Source organism: Lithobates pipiens, unplaced genomic scaffold (genome assembly GCF_037356315.1).
Source record: "Lithobates pipiens isolate NorthernLeopardFrog02 unplaced genomic scaffold, aLitPip1_a1.2 Scaffold_3, whole genome shotgun sequence".
NCBI lineage: Eukaryota > Metazoa > Chordata > Amphibia > Anura > Ranidae > Lithobates > Lithobates pipiens.
The window spans coordinates 129,517,667-129,540,579 of record NW_027507790.1 but is presented as its reverse complement, the minus strand read 5'-3'; the positions used below and the strand labels follow the sequence as shown (position 1 = coordinate 129,540,579).

The 22,913-nt window shown below is 40.4% G+C and overlaps 1 protein-coding gene across 1 annotated transcript; it reads right to left on the bottom strand.

Annotated features, from left to right (window-relative positions):
- Positions 1–1,070: 1,070 nt before the first annotated feature.
- On the bottom strand, positions 1,071–21,985 carry LOC143940673 (uncharacterized). The gene is made up of 4 exons (XM_077462292.1): positions 21,478–21,985; positions 19,917–19,976; positions 12,577–12,654; positions 1,071–4,763 (listed from the first exon to the last, which is right to left on the bottom strand). Exons 1-4 carry the CDS (start codon positions 21,937–21,939, stop codon positions 4,665–4,667), a joined length of 699 nt encoding a protein of 232 aa, XP_077318418.1. The 5' UTR covers positions 21,940–21,985; the 3' UTR covers positions 1,071–4,664.
- Between the last annotated feature and the right edge of the window lie 928 nt (positions 21,986–22,913).

The following is a 22,913-nucleotide window of genomic DNA, read 5'->3' as shown; positions in this document are numbered from 1 at the left end:
TGCTTGCATTCTGCCACGAGGCCTTCTCCTGAGAAACATATTTTTAAAATGAATAAAAAAAAAAAAAAAAAAAAGAAGTTTGGGTATGCTGTGTGAATGGGAACACCCAACAAGCGTTTTCTAAAATTTGATTGCAATACACTTCAAAAATGACAGTCTCCCTGTACCATCTGTGTTTACCATCCACATTCTGGAATGGATGTTTGCTTTACAGCGAAACTAGATTCCCTATCGTTTTCAGCCAAGGAAGCTGCCAACTTGGCCTTTGATCTTCAACTGCCCTGATGCTGCACATACGATCAGTTATGACACCAGCCATTGGATGGTCTGACCATCTGGTTGAGAGCACAACCAGTGTGAGCCCTTGTACACACGGTCGAACATTCAGACGGAAAATGTCCGACCGGACAGTGTTGTCAGATAATCTGACTGTGTGTGGGCTCCATCGGACTGTTTCCGTTGGAATATCCAAAGGACGAAGTTTTAGAGCTGGGATATAAAACTTTCCGACAACATGATCCGATCAGACTTTGTCTGATTGTGTGTAGAGAATTCCGATCAGACAAAGTGCCATGCATGCTCAGATCAAATTCTTAGACCAAAGCTATTGGCTACTAGCCTGAACGTAGTCCTGTCGTAACTAAATAATGTCATCACGTTATGTACGATCGGATTTTCCGACAACTTTGTCCGACCGTGTGTATGCAACACAAGTTTCGGACAAAATCCGATTTTGTTGTCGGAATGTCTGACCATGTGTACAAGGGCTTACAGTTACAATTAACACGTGCTGGGAATGTAATGGTTTCTCAAAACCGTTACATTCAAGGTATGCCATGAATAAATGTCGCAAGTGCTTGTGATATAAACTAAACTGCAAAATGAGGTCAGCAATGACACTCACCTTGCACCAACAAACTAGCAGTTTCCAAAAGTAAACCGGCAAAGAGAGGAATAGGGGGCTACCATTGCTGACCTCCTCCTAAACACATTAGTTGCATGTCTGTTATGTTCTGCAGCTGATTTTGTTCCAAAAAAAATAAATAAATAAAAAATAAAAAACAATACACTTTTAAAAATGTTTGAGCTTGCATGTTTATTGAACAAATTCTACTAAAATTGTTAAAATACATTGGGTACTTGAAGTGCATCATTAGAGATCACATTATTACAAAAGCTTGTCTTTATCAATACACAACTGCAACCATACATATATATTCCACAACTGTTTAATACTGATTAATCTGCTCTATTATTTACAGCACAGCCAGTATCATCTATCCATACAATATGACACCCAAAAAAAGAAAAACTACAAGATAAAAGGAAAATAACAATAATAAAAAAAAAAAAATTAAAAAAAAAAGTTAGGCTAAGCATGCATTTGTATAGTAACAGTCAAAAGCTAAAACAGTTCAGAGCAGTCTGTCCTGTGAAGGAAGAGCTAAAGACAGGGGTATATAAAAAAAAAAAATAAGGTGGGCTTCCAGATTGTGTCTAACACAACAGCATTCCATGAGAAAGTTACTTTGTTTTGTCACTGAGAGCAAGAACAAAATTGTACAATTTAGGGGAAAAAACATATTTTTTTTCCAACATCAAAAGAAAAAAAATTATGCAAAAATTAGCTGCCTCAATCCTAAAACTTAATACCTGCCACAGGTCCCAGGACATTCCAAAAACATGCCCTTATAAATGCACTTGCTAAGAAACAAAAAAAATAGAGTGAATTATTCCTAAAACATCGGTGAAGGATTATTGCTATCTCTCTCTAATGTAGGGCCTGGAGCCCAAGATTAAAGAGTTTTTTTTTTAATAAAAATTACAGTTTTGTGATTGCTCCCACTAAGACTGGAACTTGTTGGTATGTCTACTCTTGTATTTTTAAGTAAAGAAAAACAAATGAGACTTTTCTGACTTGCCCTGTTAGCATTTATTTACCCTAGTCAACTTTAATTAAAAAGCCACACTGAAGACAAAAAGAGTCAGTCCCGCCTATAGAACAACAATCAGGAAAATTACCGACACCTTCTTAGAACAAGAAAATAAATTAAAAGAAAAAAATAAAAAGAGAAGAAAAAGTAAAAACTCCCATCAGAGCTTCCTTGCCAAGGAGCATGTTTAAAAGTCCAAAATAGCACCATTCATCAGTGTCTCATTATCCCGTGGCAGCTTCTCTGTCACTTACCACAAGGAAACAATGTGTTTCAAACAACTATCTATACATTAAAAGTGTACATGGATAAAATATAGAGCTATACAGACAATGGATGAAAAGAAACTAAACATGTATGTTACATCTAGGTGAAAGGAATACATAATATAAGGAGGACTCTCAGCCTCTGAGAGGATACTTCAATCAAAAAGTGTGCCTTGTTGCTTACACACATTGGCAGTCATTGGAGTGAATGTGTATTGAGAATGCAGACTTCTTATTCATTACGAATCGGTGCCATCACTAAACAGAAGTCACCCTTCTGTATAGAAGAGATGGACTCATGTTTGCCCTTTTAATGACAGGAACATGAAACGAAGCATCTAAAAACAAGACAATGCCCACAAAGTGCCTCAGTGATGTCACACAGACCTAATAAAATTATAGTCTGGGGTCTCAGTACAAAATAGTGCTGCTTACACAATGGCTATTTGCACTGTGTGCAGGCAGCAGGTACACTTTAGGGAGGAGCCTGCATTTGGAAGGCTTGAAGTATTTAATAGGTCTTTATTGACGTATTTTAAAACGTCGAAATTCAGATACAGAAAGCAAATACTAAAGAGCCAGTAAGAGCAAAAACGGGGCAGAGAAAACGGTTAGAGGAGTAGAGAAGGGACAAAGTGGAGTTTAAAGTATAACTAAAAAAAAAAAAAAAAAAAAAAAAAAAAAAAAAAAAAGGGGAAAACTTTATTGTTTTAAGTTTTGGACATAGTGGAGATGCATTAGAATCCCTTTCAGTTTTTATTGCTGTCTGTGCCACCATTAGGAAGATTTACCCTCTCCATTTGTCCTGTTTATTATTATTATAGAAAGTGAATAGTAAAAGAAAATGCCATATTTCAGGTCCCCAGAAAAGTAATAGAGCAGAAACCATTCAATGGAGGGCTACGAGAGATTTACTTAATTTGCAGGGATTTCCTTTACTATCTATTTTTGCTATGAGATGTAAAGGTACAGCTCCCTGATGCAACACAGATAGCATCCAATCCCCTATCCAAAATGAAAAAAAAAAAAAAGTTTTGCCTGTATTTCTCCTTCAAGTAACTGTCAACTGAGTCAGGCTTACATCAGTGGATCAGGAATTGATGCAAACTTTACTTCTTTTTTTTAGCAATATGTGCATTTATTTTTTAAATAAAAGGTGAACTTATCCTTTAAGAGAAGCAGAAGCTTCAGCCAGGAGTGGCGTTAATATAATTGTAAATGGATGAAATTAGCATATTAATGAAAAATATTTGTAGGTTTTTCAGATTAAGCAACAGAGCCACATACCTGGTTAGTGCAGGTCACATTACATAAAATTAATGGTGGAAAACAGACACCACTACAATTGTGGGAGCATGTTAAGTGAATAATATGACCAAACCATTCTCTTCATCAGTAGTATGCTACCAACCAAGTATATGTTATGAAGTAACAGAATAGTCAAAGTGTATGTTCAGGCAAACTTTTTTCCCTTGTTTTGAATAGAGCGAGATAGAAGTACATAGAAAACACCTGACAGGAACTCTAATCTTTCCCACTCTATTGAAAGCTAGAACTGGTTTTGGCTTGATATATACTTTAAAGCAAAGTTTACATGAGAGATATATCGGGGCTACCACTGTTGACCTCAAGAAAATGCTAGCTGCCTGGGTATTACAAGGAACCACTGGCTTCAATACTTCGACTCAATGACCAACAAAAACTATGTAGATCAGGAAGGTCTCAATAAAGTTAGAAGTCCTTATCTGCATACTTGTTCTTGGTTAGTGACTCAATGTATAGAAGCCAGGTCACTAGCATGAGAGCAAGCCAACAAGCAGTTTGAGAAATGCCAGTCAGCAACAGCATCCTTTGTGTTTCCATCAGAAGTCCACAAAGTTATTGTCATGAGGCACTGGGTGAAAACGCATATAGCCATAGTGACACCTGCTCTGTCAAGTAGACAGTAGCTCTGCTAGCTACTTCCTCTCCACCCCAAGGAAACAAAGAAGAAAAAAATTGCTTGGAGGGGGTAAAAGGAGAATTTGCTGGCTCAAAGAATTCTACAATAAACAGAAAAACAAAGATAGCACAGAAATCAAACTTAACTCCCCATATCACTGAAAAACAACTGAGTGTTGTTTACCAGGTTATTGTAACGAGTGGTGTTGAAGTAGAGGAAGACGTTGTTGTGATAGAAACAGGCCACAAGGCCCACCTGTATTGTGTGTAACATGAATTCACAGTGTGAAGAGATTCACCTGACCTATACTATAAAAAAAATAAAAAATAAAAAAATTGAGTTATGGTACAACTTGGTGGTAATTCTCTAAAGCAAGGCTCAGAGTCCCATATAGTCTTACGCTTGATGATTTACACAGGAACGAGTCCCAATATATGACATAATGAGTATGTCAACAACCATAAACCAAACATACTACACATGGAAGATATATGATTAACACAGGAGGAGAGGTACGTTTTTTCAATGAAAGGATGTATGCAGCCATTTTTCTGGAGTCAGGGTTCTGTAGGCCTCACTGTTCTCTTTGTGGATGACCCTGTTGTACAGATGGAGAGATTCCTGAAAAAGATTAATAAAAGAAGTCACTTTGTGATGGAGAAGAGCATTATTGAGCAATATTGCTTAAAACCACACTACCATTTGTTAAAGTGCAAGTTTAGCTTTAAAAAAAAACAGCAAACAGAATCCCCACACTACTACACTGCATGGGCACTGACAGCTCATCATTCATGAAGGAATGTACAATAATAGTGTAGGGTGTTAGTTCACCATTAATAACCCTTTAATGCATAAATTAAGGCACACATTAAAGAGGCTTATTTAACCCAGTTGGGTATCCATTTTAAAATCTTAAATATATTTTTAAATAGTACCTCAATCTGTCTTTACATTAGCCTCCTTAAACTTATTTTACAAAAGGTTTAAACATATGGTGAAGAGGTGCACTATAAAGCTGGCTATACACTGACTTCATTTTGTCCATTTGCTGCTGAATCAGCCAAAATTTACTCCAAGGATAACCCTGTCTGCACCAAAAAACTTAAAATTGAAGGAGCAGGATTGAAAAGTGTTTACTGACTAGTGACTGCAACCATCAGCTGCAGTCACTTTTCAGGCATTCTGATAGCTACAGATGCCAGTCGTCGATAAACATATAGCCGTCAGGGGAGATTCCTCCATCCATGCTTAACTGCAGGCTGAAAAATGAAATGTGTATGTGTCTGGCCAGATTAAATCAATGAAGGAGATCCCAGGACTGACCTTACTGGTGTGTGACTGCTCATAGCCTATGGCAGTCCTTGTCCAAGCTGTATTACCTTAAACTGTAGTAGAGAAAAATATGGGCAAAACCTAGCTGTGCTGTCCGACACAGTCAGGATCGCAAAACTAGCTTAGCAGAAGTACACATTGTTTTGTTAGGCAAGACAATTTGCACTGTCAACTCTGAGCACAGGCATTGGCCTTCATGCTATGGATCTGTGACAGCTTTGGTCTGGTGTAGATGGCATCAGTAGGACATTCGCTTGAGCTGCCAGCACTCCCCACAAGTCCAGTGCAAGTAAAAAAAAAAAAAAAAAAAAAAAAGATAGCTTTCAAGTTTAATCATCACATTAAGGCCAAGAGTGGCCCAAATCTGTAAGCAGGAATGCCAGTTTTTATCTTTCTGTGTGATCAATAAGGATATAGAATTGGACTTGTATGAAGTGCTGGCCTTTGTATAAGGTGCACACCGCCCACTGTTGGCATGGAGGATACTGCCACATATGGTAACCTGATCTTCCTGTTTTGTGCCTCCTGCGTTTCTGGCTTGAGTAGCCAATTGCTAGCGTTTGGGTGAGTATCCCTGTGTATCTATGTACTTTTAAGAAACTAATAGATTTATGGAGATTTTGGGGATAAAGTAGGAGCAAAGTCAGAGCAGCCTTTTAGCCCTACAAACATTGCATACCTGATTGAAAGAAACGTTCAATGTTTTGTATGCATATTTCTGTATGTAAACATACTTAAAGTGCTGTAACATGTTTAGTTATATGCCAAACATCCATTTTCCCCCCATGCGTAAATGCACATAGAGCTATAAAACAAATGTGTTGATCGTTAATAAGAGGTTATAAAATTTTCAGAGACAACCAGCCCAAAGAGAGGTCTTTAAACTTTTAGCAATGAAGAGGATTTGTGGTAGACACGGGTGTCATCTAGAGAGCCACTTACTATTTCTCCCTCCATACATTACCATTCACATCGTGTTGTCATATGCCAATACAGATTTATCATTCAGTAAACTGCCAAATGCATACTTCATGTTTGCTCTCACAAAAGGAAATCCAGGACACAAATCTGTGCTGTAGCAAACAAATGATTTAGCAGTTTATGTTTATACTGAATGGAGTTTATAATCCAAATAAACCAGAAGGAGCATACTAATATGTAGTTCTAATTAAAAAATGATCAGATCAACAGAGCTGTCAGAAAACAGACTATTCACTGGGTGTTTTTTCCAGCCAGGCAATACAGCAGGATGTGGGAGGCAGAACACAACATCAACGGCACACAGACTGTAGTCTGGGAAGAGCTCCCAAATCATTGTGCTGGGCAGTTCCTCTCAGCTGTGAAAATATTTAGGCAGAGGACGGATTGTCACGTGACCGTATACCATGGGACATTCCCATGTATTTAAAACAAATGGAAAAAAGGTATCCTCCCCAACAGTGCAAAAAAAGGAGGCCAATTACTATTACCGGTAAATGCCTTTATAATACAAAGTCAGACAGATTGCCAGAAATATATATTTACAGTACATAAAACTATAACACCTAGTCAATAGAAAAGTGCAAAAGTGTTAAAGTTTATCTAAACTCAAAACCAAAAAAAAAAAAAAAAAAAAGTCTATTTATTACAGCTTACAAGTCCATAGATGTGGTAGCTGCATTGGTTTTTCACCCCCCCCCCCCCTCCCAGACATTTTTTTAAATATATTTTCACCTGTTGATCCTGCCAATAACACTCTGTTATAGGGTTACAACAGTCACCCTAGGAAAGAAAATGCGCTAGGACTACAGAACACCTTCCTCTCTCCCTAGGCTCATAACATGAGGAGGGCTTCTGTACTTTACAGAAAGAAATTAGGAAGGGCTGATAATATTGTTTGAGACTTAAATGCAGCATTGATTGGCACTCGATTTCCCCAAAGGATCAACAAGTATTTTTGTACATATTAAATAGAAAAGGGTTTTAAATTATATATTTAACCGACCAAAAAGGGAGCATAATTATATATATTTTTTTTTTCCCCCCATTCTTAGGGTTTGCACATACTTTACATGTTAACCTGCCAGTACCCAGAGTCTTGTAGTAGTAGGATGTCAGAACTCATGCTCCATATTCTTATAGCTATAGCTGCCAAGGTTACTATACGTTTACTCTTGTATTCTGTTTTCCGAAAAGTTTATTATTATTGTAAAACATTAGAAATAGTAGTGACCTAGCATCTTGGGAGGTATCCGACTCTTCTGGAATATCTGAATACCAGTGACCAGCTCTTCAGGAGAGCAAATACCCCCCGGAAAGGTAAGGTATTAAAGAGGAACTGCAGTCTGCTCACATAATCTGTAATAAAAACATCTTTGTCATTCTGAAGCTTCCCTCCAACCCCTTTGCATATTATTTTATATACTGTGATTCTGTACTTGCCAAATATGCTGCAGAAATCTCCCTCTACGGAGTCTGGCTGCACCCATTTTAACTGTGGGCAGCTGAAGCTGCTGCCTGTTCACTTCCTGGATTTAAACAGAGGCACACCTCTACTTGCCTGGCCTCCGTGGCTTCCCAGATAACAAGGATAAACTTGCCACAAATTTGTGGCAGCGTTGAATTGTAAGTCTAACATGCTGCACACTTTCACTGGCAAGTTGCACACTTGCAGAGCAGTTGAAGCACAAGTTCTAGTTGACAATTTTCCAATTTGTAGCAAATATGTATGGCAAGTCTCCAGCAAGAGCAAAGATGCAGTGGTGAGTCTACAGCAAGAGCTGTGCAAGTCTACAGCACGATAATTCAGCCACAGTGACCCCTGTGGTGGGATGACTATTGGACAACATAACTGAACCAGAACTTTCAGCAGACTTGCAGAATGTTTGCAAAGAAAGTTGATCTGCAGTTATGCAATGCGGACTTGCTGCAATTGTGCAACAATCTTTGCCTGGCAAATCTAGCAATAGCTTAGCAAGTCATTTTCAAACTTGCAGCACAATTGCTTGCTATCTGGGTTTGCTCTTCCCAGGTTTTCCTCCTACCTATCTCAGAACACCTTCAGTGTCACAAAGGGAAGGGAAGAAGAAGAAAAAAAAAAAAAAAAATGATATGCTCACTTTATTTAAAAAGTAAATGTACTTCCACTGAGAAACCATAATGATTATCCATCTTCATAGAACACATGTGGAAGACATTAAACTTTTTTTTTCCCCATTTCCAGAGGAAACTTGATGTTTTAGCATTTTCCACAAGGTTGGTTAATAACAGGAAGTAAACATTCCATGTCCAAATACATAAAAAGGATTAGCCTGCAGGCATGGTTAGTGCCGTGTCTTGCTGAATACAGATACCCAAAAAACAATTAAACGGACTACAAGATTTTTTTTTCCCCCCAACAAACAAGGAAATCCAAAATAAATCATACTATTACCCATTAAATTAACTTTGTCCTTACACAATCACTGCTAGTTTGTATATATTAGAAAAAGTAAATACCATTTTCTCTTGTATAGTGGTACAGCCCACCACTTCTTCACCAAGGCAAGGATGACATACGGATTGGACACTTGCTACACTGCCTCTTCCAACAGGAGTTTTAAAGGTGGTGGCGTGGAAGCAAAGTGGCACAAGGAGAACTTTGACTACAAGGAAGACCAAACAGGACTCCATGGACTAGTTTGTTTTATTTTTCCCCTCATCATACAGGGACAATAATTAGAGAAATGGAATTATGTGTGACTAAGGGTGAATTTCCCATTTTTAGTAAGGAACTCAAGTGTGGGTATAGGATAGTGTATATGGAGGTTTTCCATTTGTGTGTGTGTGTGTTTTTTTTTTCTGTTGGTTGAACTGGATGGACTTGTGTTTTTTTTTCAACCAGATTAACTATATAACATTCCTTCCTATACTGTATTACATCTCATTACTGACAGTTTTATCAGATTTCACGTACAGTGTACATTTTTGGTTTTCAAGAGAGAGACATTTGCACTCCTTAAAGTACAACTGCTATTTCTTTTTTTACCTAGTTGCTCTCACCCCATGAGTGCTGCCCACCTGGCCTTAATCTTCACTGTGTGACCTTGTTCCAAGCACAACCTTTACTCCAAAAATGGATGATTTGTACTACCGCAGCCTATTCATTCCTTAGGAAAGGCCTTACTCCCAAGAGACTTTTGGAGGCTGCCATGAGGAAGCCTTTCCCACACAAAAATAAAAATAGAATTAAAAAGAAGCTTGTAAACTGCAATCTGAACAGCCTAGTTTGTGAGTGCTGGTATTTAGAAAGGAGTCATAGGTATGCATACTGCGCAGTGAGACTCACTAACCGCAAAAGTTATTAAAAGCAGGAAAAACCTAAACCAGCAGTTTGCAAAGCAAGCTGTTAAACTGAAATAACCACTAATAAGTAATATTTATAAAATCTAAACAGCTCTGCCTTAAGAAATTATTGACTGAGGTTTGTTTAGACTGGAGTCCTTTTTTAGGTCTACACTTCTTAGAATAGGACTGGGAACCAAAAGGCTAAGAAATAATGCCAACGTCCATGGAATTTGCTTCTAGAAGCATTAAATGACACAAAATGTTTAGAAAAACAACTCAGAGGACTAATAAAAAAAAAAAAAAAAAAAAGCTTGGTTTAGTCACATTTTGAAAAATATGCCAGATAATCTTCCAGAGCCAAGATGAGTCATGGTACAACCAGACAGAGGGAACAAACGTTAAAGGGACCCTGCAATTAAAACTAAAACATTTTCAGATTTACACTATTTAAAGCTTGCCCAGCACATTTAGCATTTCAGCTGGTTTCCCTACATCTGACTTCACTCAACATACAGAATCCCATTCTTTCTAATTGTCCCTGTTCACATTTGCATGCTCACTTGTCCTATTTTCTAGGCTCAAAAATATGGGCTTGTGGCTGTGTCAACTGGCTTTTGTGTTCATCCATTACCTGACATAATTTAAAGAGGGGCTCCTCCCAAAAAAAATTTAAAGTCAGCAGTCACAAATACTGTAGCTGATGACTTAATATAAAGGACACTTACCTATCCAGGGACCCAGCAATGTCCTCACCCTAGCTGATTCTTCAATCAGCTTCAGGTGCAGGCACCGGCATCTTAAGGAAGGAAAAGCAGCAGTGAAGCCTTGCGGCTTCAGAGCCAGTTTCCTACTGCGCATGTATGAGCCGCTCTGTGGTTTGTGGATGCTCCTGCAGTCTTCTGGGACCTGTGATGTGTCCCAAAAGGCTACAGGGGAAGGGGCGAACATCCATCTCAGATCGCCACGGTGCATCTGACCAAAGGTAGGAGCGGGTACTTGTAAAAACCAGGCACCCGCTCCCACCAAAAAGTGCCAGTAGTGGGGGTTTGGGTGAAGTTCTGCTTTAACCCACTTCCAAGGCAGTGTTCAGAATGGTCTGCACTCACAGGAAGTGGAAGTGTGTGTTCATTCTTGCATGTACTTAATGGACAGATGATGCAAGGAGTGAGAAAAAGGATCTCTCTCCTTACATGTCCTGCCAAAAACCACCTGGAGTTTAAGTATGCATTGGTAAATGTTAAAATAAAATAAACATTTTTTAAATGTATGGGAGCGGGGCAAACACTCCTAAAGATGTGCTTTCATGCTAAGCTTGGGGACAATATCTAATTCTGAGTCTCGCTATTGGTCCCTTGATAGAATGGGCCACCTGATTCGCCAACTCTTGGCGCCCTGAAGGTACAGGCCCAAGTCCGGCTTAAGAAGAGTATAACTTTGTAAATAACTTAATTTAATTTATCTGTTGATCATTATAACCTGCAGTTTTCAAGGTGCGTAACCTCAATGCATGCATTTTTTTAATTATGACTTAAGTGAAAATTGCAAGTTTGTAACAGGGTTACTTTCAAGGAAATCTGTCATGTGAGAACTAGAGAGGCTAAAATTCTAACTAACTATCTGTGATGCTGATCTTTGGTTTTTAATACTTCCCGAGTTATAAATGCAGCAATATGTACACACATTAGGAGATCCAGCAGAAGTTTCACTCGTTGCATGATTATTTTGTTGTATTACTGAGCATTTACAGGGAGGGCCAGCAAAGGCAATCGTCTTTATGCATTTCTCTCATGAGTGCCATCATAACTGAGTCCAGCTCTGACACAATTAGTGAGTATAAGTAACAATATTGTTGCTTTTAAAAAGGGAGTAAGAGAGGAAGAATTAGGGACACTGCAGTTTACCCAGAGAAATTCTTTCAAGGGCTTGTATAGATGCAGCTTGCATTTGAGATCAGTTTTATATGGGCAGGAGGTCCTCCCAAGAAATGCTGGTTAGCAATGGCACTGGATAATGTCAGTGATACTGCTGACAGGCTAATTACAATGTTATTTAGACACAGCAAAAACCAAGTCATTGATCAAGGTTTGAGAAACTTTGTTTCAACGTAATACTATCATTCCTTGTATGTTTACTCTGCTATTTCCCTTTTTTTTTGCATCTCAGTGCTACCGGTCTCCCCCAGATGCTTCCTGTTTATACAGTATGCTCCAGTGTCATTGCACTGCACCAGTTTTTGATGGCAACAGTGGAATGTTTTTAAGCAATATGTGTTGGCACAATCACTGGTAAACTCCATCAGGGGCACAAGTGACAGCAGTGACAATAGAGAAGCACATTTAGGCAGGCTTCACACTAGAGCACAGCGCGGCTCACAGCAGGGGGTCCGATGCAACTCCATTCTGAATTTGGACCTGAAATGGACCAAAAGACACACAGGACTCCCCTGCAATTCGCAGCAGAGCCACTCAGGAGATGTGTGAACCAGCTAAATAGAGAGCCGGTCACACCATGAATTGGATGAGGGAAAGCCTGTATCCAATTTGCAATAGCATGACCCCAGCCTAAAGAAACAGTTGTCACCCCATAACAAGACATACCTGAATGAGCTCCTTCATGGCAGCAATGAAATAAATTTAGAAACATTTTATAAAAACATTTTTTTGAAAAGAACATTAACATGGTAAAGCATAGCTGAGGTTTTAAGGACTGTATAATTTAACCATCATCTTTGGTTTGGTAGCCCGATTATAACAAAAACACAATAATTCTACTACATCATAAGAGCTATGGATTTTACCTTAGGAAAGCTCCCATCTGCAAACAAGGTTTCACATGGGTCATCACTGCTATAGAATGTTACATGGGGATGGAACACCTGTAGCCAGAATGGTTAAAAAACAAAACTGTTAAATGATTACAATTGCAGTTTTGTGCCAAGAATTAAAATACAGTCTACATCTGTTGAGAAAAGGTGTACACCGTCAAACATCATCAAGCTAACATCTAAAACAAATCTCCCTGATCTCTTTATTAATAGTCCAAGCAATAAGTTAAGAAGCCATTTCTAATCTGTCTAGTGACAACAACTGATTATGTGATGTGACTTTAATAAATAGTAATCATACTATTCATTCTCCCCGGTCCCTGCCCTCAAGGAGCTTATAAATTGAAGGTCCCTTTCACACATACATACATGTGCACATATTATATAGCCCAATTGGACAACAGCCAATTAAAGGGGTTGTTAATGCAGCAAGATAAAAAGCCTTCTGTGTGCAGCAACCCCCCCCCCCCCCCAATACTTACCTGATCCCCATCTAGAGCCAGTGCTGTTGCAGCAGTGTCTCAGCTGCGCAGGACTCACCTCAGACACCTGAGACAGCAGCGCAGCGCCATTGGCTGCCGCTGTTGTCAAAGTCAGCCAGCCTATGATAAGAGAAAGAAGGCAGGGATGGGGCAGCCCACGGCTCCATGTCTGAATGGACACAGGAGCTCTGGCTCAGCTCAGGTGCCCCCATAGCAAGCTGCTTGCTGTGGGGGCACTCGTCAGGAGGGAGGGGCCAGGAGCACAGCGGAGGATCTGGGCTTCTCTGTGCAAATCATCCACTGCACAGAGCAGGTAAGAATGACATTTTTTTTTGTTAAAAATAAGACTTTAGTATAACTTTAAAGCATTTCTAAAAAGGTAAAATTGAAATAGCATATGTTATACTTACCTGCTCTGTACAATGGTATTGCACAAAGACACAAAAATCCTCTTCCAGGGTCCCCCGCCTATACCTTCAGCTCCTTTTCTTCTGTGTCAAGCTGTTTACTATGAGGGCAGACGTGCTCCCAAGCTGGACTGTGTGTGTCCATAGACACATACAGTTCAGCTCGACCCTGCACCCTACTCTCTGCTCACAGTGTTTGGACAGCAGCCTGATCCTCCTGAGAGAAGAGAGATGGGAGAAGAACTGCAGATGGGCACAGCGCTGGATTGATACATGACTCAGGTAAGTATCTAGGGTGGTGGGGTACAGCATATTTATATATATCTTTTTGGCTTTAGTACCACTTTAACCTACCGGCAGGTCATTGTGGTGTGGGAAGAAACCCAAGCAAACACAGGCAGATACTGTATTAGTTGGAATTCAAACGTTTGTGCTAGCAAAAATAATCTAAGAATTTTATTTCATAGTCTTGAATAACTTAAATAAAAATAAATAACAAATTAACTAGCTAATAAAACAATTGGATGCTTAATCAATGATCACAGACATTCTACAGCATGATGTACAATACATTATAGCCATTTATGTGGCTGAAGAGAAATTAGTAAATTTCTAATATTTTTCAGTGAAGTAGTATATTATTTGACATTCACAGCATTCCGGCAGTGAAAGAATAAAAGCTTGCTTTGAATTACAGTACATGATTACACTCTACACCAGTTTATCAAATAACCCAAACCAGTTAGGGTCAAATTGGATTAAGGTTAGTGCCCGAGGACCTCTCATTTAATCCATTTATTAACCTGGTATTCTGTACAATGACATTTTATCTTTTTTATTAAGTAGCTGAGCTAGAATACAATAACTGGCCCCTTGTGGGAGATAAGAAAATTGCACATGGCATAGCCATCATTTCCTCTTTATTCTTAAAGGATAAGTTCACCTTTGTAAAAACTAATAATGGGCATCTCCCTGCAGGTAAAAAATAAATTAAAAAAAAAAAAAATGTGGGGGGGGGGGGGGGGGGGCGAGGAAATGTGCATTTTTTTTTTTTTTTTTTTTAAACTATGAGCCTCTAAAGCATTGCACCCACAATTATCAGATCGCAGATGCAATGCAGAGTTCTTACAGTCTGTGTAAGCTATCTGCTCATAGAAGCAAACAGTTACACTCTGACAGGGAGACTCAGTGAACTACTACAGCACCCAATAGAGCCATGGTAGTTCAATGAGAACTACTAGCCAACGGTCGTAAAGGCTGTCGTTACTTGTAGTTTTCACATTCACAGAATATTGCAAATGGTTGACGCAAACCAGGCAGCTGGTTGTGTTTTTTAAAATTTTGACAACAAGCAGGGGGAGAAGATCCCCTGCTCGCTGTAAAAAGTGGGTTTAACATGTTTTGAAAGGTGAACTTATCCTTTAACCGAAAAAATCTCTTGATTTAGGTTTGTTTTACTGCAGTGTGTCCACCAGATATGTCTACCTTCTGAAGTGGTAGCAATTTCCTGTTACTCTTACATATAAATTAAAAAATGGAGGCAGTGTTTACAGACTCATAAGCACCAAGATAAATTATGGTAACAGTCAAAAAGGACTTTTACTGAGAACACACAAAAATAAAAAACTTTTATTGTGCTGATTTAGTGTTGTACATTATAATATATATATATATATATATATATATATATATATATATATATATATATATATATATATATATATATATATATATATATAGCAAGTTCCTCTATATTGGACCCTTTACTCAAGGCCCAATTATGCAAAGTGTTGGAGTGACCATTCGGATCAGTTACACCAAGTTTAATAAGCCCCCTGCCGCCGAGCATCCCACCACATTTTTTTCCAAACTGCAGAAATCAGCATGTGAGCCACAATCTCCATTCAGTCCTATAGAGAGTTCATACTCACCAGAGCCTGAACTCTCCTATTTAACAAGTACAGAAAAAAAACTGTTGATCTTGCCAGAAATGCAGTGTCCTTGTCATTTCCTGTGAGCTAAATAGAATCCAAAAAAAAAGCCTTAACTTGCTTGTATGATCTACTAGTTTCAATCAACCACATAATGGAGAAAACAAAGGCAGACATATTTGAAGCCCAACCTGTGCGACAACCTTGGCTTCCTCCATAGATACAGTTGAGGAAAAAAAAAAAAAAGAAGAAAAAAAAAAAAAAAAAAAGGGGAATAGCTGTTTTGTGATGCATTGTCTACTGTTAGATTGATGACAGCGAGGGCCGGTTCACACCAGAATTGCACAGAAATGTGGAAGGATTCCTATGTATTCCCCTGCACTGCAATTTTGCAGCTGGGTATGCAGCACTTTTGAAAAACGCGCTGCACCAAATTGCATTGTACTCCTTTCCTGAAGGCTCCTGGGATGTATGACATTATTTACCTAAGCCTGGAAACCAGGAAGTAACAGAAGAGATGTAAAAAATATAAAGCAAAGTAAATATAATATATTTTCCTATTTACTAATGCTAGCAGCACAAGGATTAATGCGGTTGTATACTCCACTTGGACATTTTTACCTACAGGTAAGCCTATAATAAGGCTTACCTGTGGGTAAAATGAATATCTCTTAACCTTACACATTTAAGAGATATTCACCCTGCATACAGCTGCTGATGCCAGTGGCTAATGCGCAGTGAAGGTCCGGCGTATCGTGCCAGACCTTCCCGGAAGTGAGAGCGTTACCGCGGCTCATGCCACTAACACCAGAGCCAGCGACCCCGGAAGAAACAGCGAGGCAACATGTTAGCCCCCTCATTGCTGACCAGGTCAAGCTGTGGGAGCTTTGTTCTAAGGTAGGTATTTCATAATGTGCTAGTATGCAATGCATTTGTCTTGAAGGTTTTTCTTTTTCCCCCTTCATCGGTTTACTACCGCTTTAAATATAGTCAATGTTCATTGGTTCATTGAGAGAGAGACATTCTGCTTTAAGAAAAATAGAGCCCTGGTAGCCCCTCTATTATCTGTTCCAGCTGCATTCTAAAATGAAGTGGGTTAACTAATCTATTCATGCTCCAGGCTGCTGTCTGATTAACATAACATCCAGACATGATCAGGTAGGTTATGACAAACCAGCCAGGTTAGGAGCTATGGGAGCTGTTGCTGCTCTCTCATTTATGGAAGTGCATGCTCCAGGTTGTTTCACTTCTGAGGGAGACACTGCCCTGGAACACGCATGTTAAAAAAATAAAAATAAAAAAATAAAATAAAAAAAATAAAGTGTTGGGACACCAGATTATCACATACTTGCTTCAAGTCAGTGACTCGCTGAGCAGATACAGGTTCCCGTTATTTTTATTCTAAACATTTTTTCTCTTCTATCAAGAAACATTATACTCTCACAAAAATATTTAAACTTTGTAGATTACACCACACCCAAGATCTGACGTCTAGGTAATTCTCAGTTTGATGTGACAATATTTTCAGCTACTGTAACATTTCCCTGAAACAATGTTTTTTTTCAACACTTTTTTTTTTCACTTGCCTGTATTCCATATGGTACGGTTGCAAGTCATATACAGAACTGTAAAGGCTCCCTCTAGTGGTTACCTGCATATCAGGGTATGGAATTGGTTTCTCTGCTCAGAACAAACCTGTGAAGTGATGTAATTTTGCTAAGCCGCCTTCTTTGTGTGTAGGAGACAACACTAGGTGTCTGCACACATTTTTATTTCTGTACTGTGTCAAAGTAATCTGAAATCTTACAGTGCACTAGAAAAAGAACTCCAACAACAGTCTGCATAATTACTTTGTTGCCCTCCCATTTCCTGCAGCCTTTGTATTGACCGATTAAGACAGTCATCGGCATGCTGGCCAATAGGGATGTACGAGTGTTAAGAAGAGGCCTGAGACACACAGATTGTGGTTTCAGTTCCTCTAGGGCCCATTTACACTTAAAGTGTTTCTAAATGTATTTTTTTGTTCTTTAAAATAACAAACATGTTGTTATGTACTTACCTTCTCTGTGCAGTAGTTTTGGAGCAGCCCAGATCTTCCTCTTCTCAGGTGTCTGCTGGCACTCCTGGCTCCGCCCCCTGCCCAGTGCTCACATAGCAAGCTGCTTGCTAAGGGGGCACTCATGTTGGCTCGATCCCGAGCCTTGCTGTCTGCATCCATAGACACAGACAGCGGGACTCGGTTCTGTCCCTCCCTAGTCACTAGCTTCAACTGACAGCAGCAGGAGTAAATGGCTCCTGCTGTTGTCTCTGAGTCAACGAGGAGGGAGAGAGCAGACAAAGCCTCTGCTCTCATGCACATCGGTGGATCGAGATTGGGCTCAGGTAAGTATCGGGGGGTCTAGGGTGGGGTACTGCATGCAAAAGATTTTTCAACCTAATGCATAGAATTCATTAAGGTAAAAAACCTTCTGCCTTTAGAACCACTTTAAGCGGTCTGTTGTGGTGCATTAAGGCATGCAGTAACATATGTTGTGCTAAACCAGTCCATGCTTTTTGAATGTGCTACCAATTCACCACAATGGCAAAAAAAAATATATATATATTTATATTTATATTCTTTAACAAGGCAGTGCGCAACACAGAGTATATGCATTTTGGAGAGTTGGGCCTGTAGGTTATGTTTCAGGTACCAGTTACAGTGACTAGTTTCGGAGCATGCTCAAAAGGCTCCTTCTGAAAAAAAAAAAAAAAGTGTCTTTGCGCATGCTCTGAAACAACCCCCCCCCCCCTCCCCCCACCCCTGCTGAAGTCACTTCTGCCCATGTGTTCCACGGTGGTTTGAGGAAGTGCAGCAGCCATCTTGCTCCTCCAGACCATCAGTTCCTGCAGCTGCTGGTCGGCTCAGTTACACGGAAAACCATCTCAGACATTGATGGGCCCGTTTACTGTAAACCTGTAAGTGTTTTTAACTGCTGCCTTTTAATAATATTGCTGACATACTGCACCAAGAAGTAACTTTCTCTGCAGATTTTTGATTAAAGACATCAATCCATCCAGTTTAACCTGTGTGGGTGTACAAGTGTGTATATATTTATGGCTTTACCAATCTCCATACCTCTGTATATTTAATTCCGTAAGATGCCCATTAAAGTGGTTGTAAACCCTTACAGACCACTTTGTGCTACAGGAAAGCCTATAATAAGGCTTACCTGTAGCTACCCAGGATATCTCCTAAACCTGCATGGTTTAGGAGATATCCCCTGTATTTGCATGTGCCGACGTCATCGGCACATGTGCACTGACACAAACTGAAGCAATGGCACATATGTGCCATTGCTGCAGCGAGTGTGCCATGACATCATCGTGGCTCCAGCCAATCACAGCGCCAGAGCCGCAATACCTGTAAGTAACCCCCAGGAGTGATGTCGGCCGCCGGAGCGGTGTATGGGCACTGCAGCAAGGGCTTCAATCTCAGGTGAGTATTACCTAATGAGCTAGTATGCTTTGCATACTAGCTCATTATGCCTTTGTCTTACAGGTGTTAGTTTGAAAAAAAAAAAAAAAAAAAAGTGGGTTTACAACCACTTTAAGGGCCTTTTGAACTTATCGACACTCTCTGCTGAGACCACCAATTGTGGAAGAGGGTTCCACATCTTTACCACTTTAACAGTAAGGAATCCTCTGCGCCGTTTGTGATTAAACTGCTTCTCATCCAACCTCTGTGTCTTCATATTCTTCAGTGCAGCTCACAGAAAGGGACAAGGACACTGCATTTGTGACAGAAGCAACAGGTATTTGCTGAAAATGTCTCACCTTGGAAAACAAAAAACAAACAAGGGCACCCAAAACATCTAAGGACCACAAGCTGCAAAAATATTGCATTTTTGTTCTTGGGTTTAGTTATCCTTTAAGTAGTGGATGTGTAAGGGTTATTTTTTTAGAATAAAAGGGCATCATTTAGTGCCACTGCATGCTAAAATAAAAATAGGAATGCTTTTCACACCCTGAAATAATACTCTGGTGCTTCTGTGTTTTCAATAGCCAATAAACACATAAGGAATTGACTAAATATGATTCTAAACCAAGTCCACAATGAATGAAATATTTACAATACAGAGCTCAGGTGTTGGGTATTGTATTACCTATAGAAATGCAATAATTACTAATACATGTAAACGTTGGGATCATGCATGCTAGTGACACACACTGGGCTTCTATTGCTCTGCTGATGAACCGATTCCAAGTTTACCAGGCATTTTAAGATCTTCCTGCCTTTTTTATGTCCGTATTAACAAAGCAAACATTACATCCAGCTGAATAAAGAGCGGATGACAGCTATTGTCCCTGTAGGTACCGGCTTGTGAAATGGGAGGAGCTAATCAACCGGCAAGACAAAGTCAAGGGGAAGCGACAATGAGAATACATGCACTAGACAAGGTGTAATGTAAGCATTAGAAATAAAAACCATGCATCTGGTATTCATGACATCTTACCATATGACCCCGGCAGCAGCTATGAGACTGCATGGTGGTCATGGTCACAAGGAGAACAATCTGAAAAAAAAAAATAATAATATCATAATAACAATAATAATAATAAATGGTCCATCGGGCAAATCTTAATAAATGCAGTTATGCCTAATTAAAAAATTGGTTGCACAGCACAAAAAAAAATTATATATAATAACACAACACAATAATAAAAAAATATATATAATAATAATAATAATAATAATAAAGAAATGGTGGGCCATCAAGCAATTCTTAAAAAAAATGCAGTTATGCTTAGAGGAAAAAAAAAAAAAAAGTAAAATGAATAATAGGTTATAAAGCACAAAAAAACAATGTTAATAAAAATTATTCTACCAAAAATGGTGGTCCATCATGCAAGTCTTAAAAATGAAGCTATACCCAATATAAAAATAGACTACAGAGAAAAAAAATCTGATATTGCAGAGCTGGAGATTTTATAATATTCCCCGGTGATTGTCAGCTTAAGAGTATTCCATGTCTTGAATGCTTAACAGACATGAACCCCCCCCCCCCTGCCATGTCCTTGCAGAGCTCGATCTATTAATAGCTAGCTTCACAACTTTAAAGTGCACCTAGTGATTCATAGACTGAACCAGACAAAGAAAAATCCCCAAGAAATATTTACATCTCCATAACCCAATGCCATCCCCGACCCCTCCACCTGAAAACAATAACCCCATTTTTTCACATTGCCAGTTATTTTTGGAAATGCCAGTCTGCGCCGCCTGCCCCTTATGGCAGCAGCAGGAACCAAAAGCCGGTCAATCCATCATGCCGTCATTTTTCTGGGAACCCAAAGCCTCCTACACCATGGGAATATCTGAAAACAGCTAACACTTAGCATGACCACAACAGGAACCATTTTTAGATCAGGTTACCTGCAATAAGATGCAATGTGTACATAAAACATAAATGCAATATAACAATTTCTAGGTAATAAAAAAGTTGTGAACCCCCCCCCCCCCCTTTTTTTTTTTGCTGCATAGCAATCTATAAAATCCATGACACTATACAATAAATAGATGCATCGGATGTACCAGCTGATCAGATTTTTTTTTTTTTGTAATCTACCAAATCCATGCCTGGTCTTTATCAATCAATGGAAGAGGATAGCCGGCTGATCCCTTCGAAGGATTTTTTTTTTTTTTTTTTGTAATCGACTAAATTCATTGCAATAAATCGATCTATTGGATGTGCAGTAAAGGAATAACTGGCTGATCGGATCCCTTTGAGGATTTTTTTTTTTGGCGATGGATGCCGGTATGGAGAGGCGTGCAATCAATGAGAAATACTGTGCTATGGATGTGATCCTGGAGTCCTGGGAAGAAGTGTGTGTAGGTTGAGCTCCTCTGAAGCCGGCGACAATGATGTCATGCTTTCTGCAACTAGTAGCAAACACAAGCAATTTTCCTGAGGTGGGGATACACAGGGGCTGGCAATGCAGCAAGGAGCCCCCCTTAGAGGAAGGGAGCACAAAGAGGAAGGAAGGATGGAAGGATGGAAGAGGGTGAGTGATACTTACAGGCTGCAGGCGTCCCTGCTCTGTGCCTCCACTCCCTGTCCTTACTTGTACATAGTTAGCAGAGAGGTGGCTTTGTGGAGGGGGGCATGGTGCTCTCTCCTGGGCACTTCCAGGAAGAAGAAGGAGAGTGCAGCCCTGGAACAGGGGAAGTGTGAGAGAGAGAGAGACAAGCACGACTCCTGCCTGGGACCTAGTCTCAATTAATGAGCTAATTTGGACAATTCCCAGAGCCCCGGCGTATGCTGCTGCAGAGCCAGACTGCTTAGTCTGCAATAATCTGCAACTCAAAGTCCCCCCACTGTCTGGCAGCCAGAGCCCTTCAGCCAATGGCAAGGCGCGGCCGCCGCCTGCAGCCCCGCCCCTCCCGGTGTGTAGCCCCTCCTCCTTGGTGCGGGTGGGATCCCCGAGCCCCCCCTCCAGTAATGCATAGCTCAGTCCTCGAATGATCCCTGCTGCCTCCATTCTGCAGACGGGGGACCGACCTCCCGCCTCAGCCCTTCGCCGGTAGGGGATTGGTGGTCTGAGCCGTCGGTCAGCGCTGGAAGGCGTGGCCTCTTTTTCCCTGGCTACAAATAGAGCGGGCGAGGATTGGTGGAGCGCCTCCTAGTCGTTGAATCCCGGGCGAGCTGCTGTATGGATGTGGCTGGATGCCAGGCAGCGGTGGGGCGGCATACTGAAACTGGAAACCTGCAGCAGAGGTCGTCTGAGGCAACCAGGACAGAGACGTGCAATTGCTGCCTTCCTTTTTTGTACATATGTGATGAGGAGAGGAAAGGACAGTGCTGCAAGTGTCTGTGCCGGGGATTAACCCGCTCACTGCCCATGGGTAACCCTTCAGTATAGCATGGGGTATGACTGGGGCATAGGATTAACCCTTTCATGGCCAGAGCCACCCTGCTCACTGCCCATGGGTAACCATTCAGTATAGCATGGGGTGTGACTGGAACTGGGGCATAGGATTAATCCTTTCTAGCCAGAGCCACCCTGCTCACTGCCCATGGTTAAAACTTCATCAATATAGCATGGGGTATGACTGGAACCAGGGGCATATGATTAACCCTTTCATGGCCAGCACCACCCTGCTCACTGCCCATGGGTAAAACGTCATCAATATAGCATGGGGTATGACTGGAACTGGGGGCATAGGATTAACCCTTTCATGGCCAGAGCCACCCTGCCCATGGGTAACCTTTCAGTGTGGCTGGGACTGGGGCATAGGATTAACCCTTTCATGGCTAGATTAACCCTGCTCACGGGTAACCCTTCATCAGTATAGCATGCGGTATGACTGGAAGCGGGGCATAGGATTAATCCTTTCATGGCCAGCGCTACCCTGCTCACTGCCCATGGATAACCATTCAGTATAGCATGGGGTATGACTGGAACTGGGGCATAGGATTAACCCTTTCATGGCCAGCACCACCCTGCTCACTGCC

Bases quoted from the DNA above. Each gene is read 5' to 3' on its own strand.
- LOC143940673 (XM_077462292.1), bottom strand. From the start codon at position 21,939: ATGGAGGCAGCAGGGATCATTCGAGGACTGAGCTATGCATTACTGGAG. The intron at 19,977-21,477 runs GTAAGTATCACT...TTTTTTTTTCAG, and splicing joins AGCAGGGACGCCTGCAGCCT to ATTGTTCTCCTTGTGACCAT. The intron at 12,655-19,916 runs GTAAGATGTCAT...TTCTGGCTACAG, and splicing joins GCTGCTGCCGGGGTCATATG to GTGTTCCATCCCCATGTAAC.